This window comes from Plectropomus leopardus, unplaced genomic scaffold (assembly GCF_008729295.1).
Source record: "Plectropomus leopardus isolate mb unplaced genomic scaffold, YSFRI_Pleo_2.0 unplaced_scaffold22883, whole genome shotgun sequence".
Taxonomy (NCBI): domain Eukaryota; kingdom Metazoa; phylum Chordata; class Actinopteri; order Perciformes; family Serranidae; genus Plectropomus; species Plectropomus leopardus.
In genome coordinates, this window is record NW_024624807.1 from 1 (window position 1) to 1627 (window position 1627).

Genomic DNA, 1627 nt, shown 5'->3' on the forward strand with positions numbered 1-1627 from the left:
TTTTTTTGCCACAGTTTTTGGATTCTGCCCTGCCTAACTCTGCTCATGTCTCTTTCCATTTGAATATAAAACAATATAAGTTTGTGCCGTGTTAGTCAACTAAAAAATGTTTAACAGAAGTTTGGTGCATGTGGGAAAACTTTTGCTTTTTTTGCTGTTTATTTATATATCACATTGTTCGAATGAACGTCCCGAACAAAGGAACAGTCACAATTTTCGTTTTTCATCATTTGCTAAAAGCAGCAGGAGGGATGATGATGTATAAAAGGAGCTGAAAATGCTGTTTTGATACTCACAGTAGACGCCAGCATTGATCCTCCGAACCAGACAGCGTACCTCTGCATGTGATGAGTGATGACTTGCACATCAATGGGTTTGGGCTGCGAAGAAAACAGAAAATAACTTTGTCAATAACCCGAAAACACAACACAACTTCCAAAAACTTCTGCACACTTTTAAAGCGTATTTCAAGATTTCAAAGATCTTTTGTCGGATGAATCTTCCTCCTGTTTCCTCACCTTCAACTTGCCGCCGCTCAGCTCCTCGCTCATTTTCAGCCGTGCGTCCACGGTCCTCTTGAGGTCCCTCTGCAGGCGCCGGCCGAAGTCCCTGAACATGGTGGAGCCTCCGGAGAGCACGATGTTCTGCCGCACGAAGAGACGTTGATAACAGACTGACAGTTTAAGTGACTGTTTGTCTTTTTATATATTTTATCCATTTTATTTCCTTTTATTTGCAGTTTTATTGCTTTTATTTGCTTTTGTTGTTCTTGGTGTATTTCTTTGTATTCTTTTATATTGACACGTATGTCCCGCATCGCGCATCATTTGTCCTAATTTTATCTGAACTCTACCTTTGTTTCGTCTCACTTGTGTTTGGCTTTCTGTTGTTGTATTTCCTTCTGTATCCTATTTCTGCTTTGCTTTGTTTGTCAAAGTACATTAAAAACTCAGTCTTAAAGGTGCGATATAAATAATGTTTTTCTTTTTATTATATTTAACTAATAAATTAATTGTAAAAATTGTGTTCTGTACCTTGTACAGCGGACGTCTGACATCGATGGGGCAGTTTTGGATGACCTCGTCCACCACCTCTGAGATCGGCTGGGTGAAGTCTGGGTTGGCAAACTGGAAATATTGGAGGCAAAAAAACATTTGTACAATGCAAAAAAAAAAAAAAGAAAAAAGATTTGCTTTAAAACTGCTCAATTTAAAGAGAAAATCAGAAAAAAAGAAGAAATTATTTTTGATAAAAGTCACATTTTAACTCTGACATGTTGATACTTTAAACTACATCATCTATTAGCAGCAGCAGAGGTGATTAAATATATGTTAATATCGATGTATCGCACCTCGGGGTGGAAGAAGATCTCAGGCCCCAGGAAGCGCTCGTAGCCGACATCGATGGTGAACTCCTTCTTGGTTATGGAGTTGATGCCCGTGTACTGTTTGATCCACTTGGAGCCGTCTGTGTCGTACTTATTGAACTCCTTAACGAGGTCGGGGCAGACGTAGCTAAACCGCTCCTGAAAAAACACAAAACAATACAACATTTAGACGACACCTTCAATGTTGAGAAAATAAAGTGAAGCTAAACTTTTGGTTAAATGTGTTTATGTTTTTGGACC

The 1627-nt window shown here is 38.8% G+C and overlaps 1 protein-coding gene across 1 annotated transcript; it reads right to left on the bottom strand.

The window, feature by feature from the left end:
* Positions 1-48: 48 nt before the first annotated feature.
* On the bottom strand, positions 49-1552 carry LOC121966042 (actin-related protein 3-like). The gene is made up of 4 exons (XM_042516146.1): positions 1352-1552; positions 1035-1127; positions 519-644; positions 49-380 (listed from the first exon to the last, which is right to left on the bottom strand). The coding sequence occupies exons 1-4, from the start codon at positions 1550-1552 to the stop codon at positions 234-236; spliced, it is 567 nt and encodes a 188-aa protein (XP_042372080.1). The 3' UTR covers positions 49-233.
* Between the last annotated feature and the right edge of the window lie 75 nt (positions 1553-1627).

What these genes read in the sequence shown, in the direction of transcription:
- LOC121966042 (XM_042516146.1), bottom strand. Translation starts at nt 1,552, where the DNA reads ATGTTGTATTGTTTTGTGTTTTTTCAGGAGCGGTTTAGCTACGTCTGC. An exon ending in AGATCTTCTTCCACCCCGAG is followed by an intron (nt 1,128 to 1,351) that starts GTGCGATACATC and finishes CAATATTTCCAG; the next exon opens with TTTGCCAACCCAGACTTCAC. An exon ending in TGAGCGGCGGCAAGTTGAAG is followed by an intron (nt 381 to 518) that starts GTGAGGAAACAG and finishes TTTTCTTCGCAG; the next exon opens with CCCAAACCCATTGATGTGCA.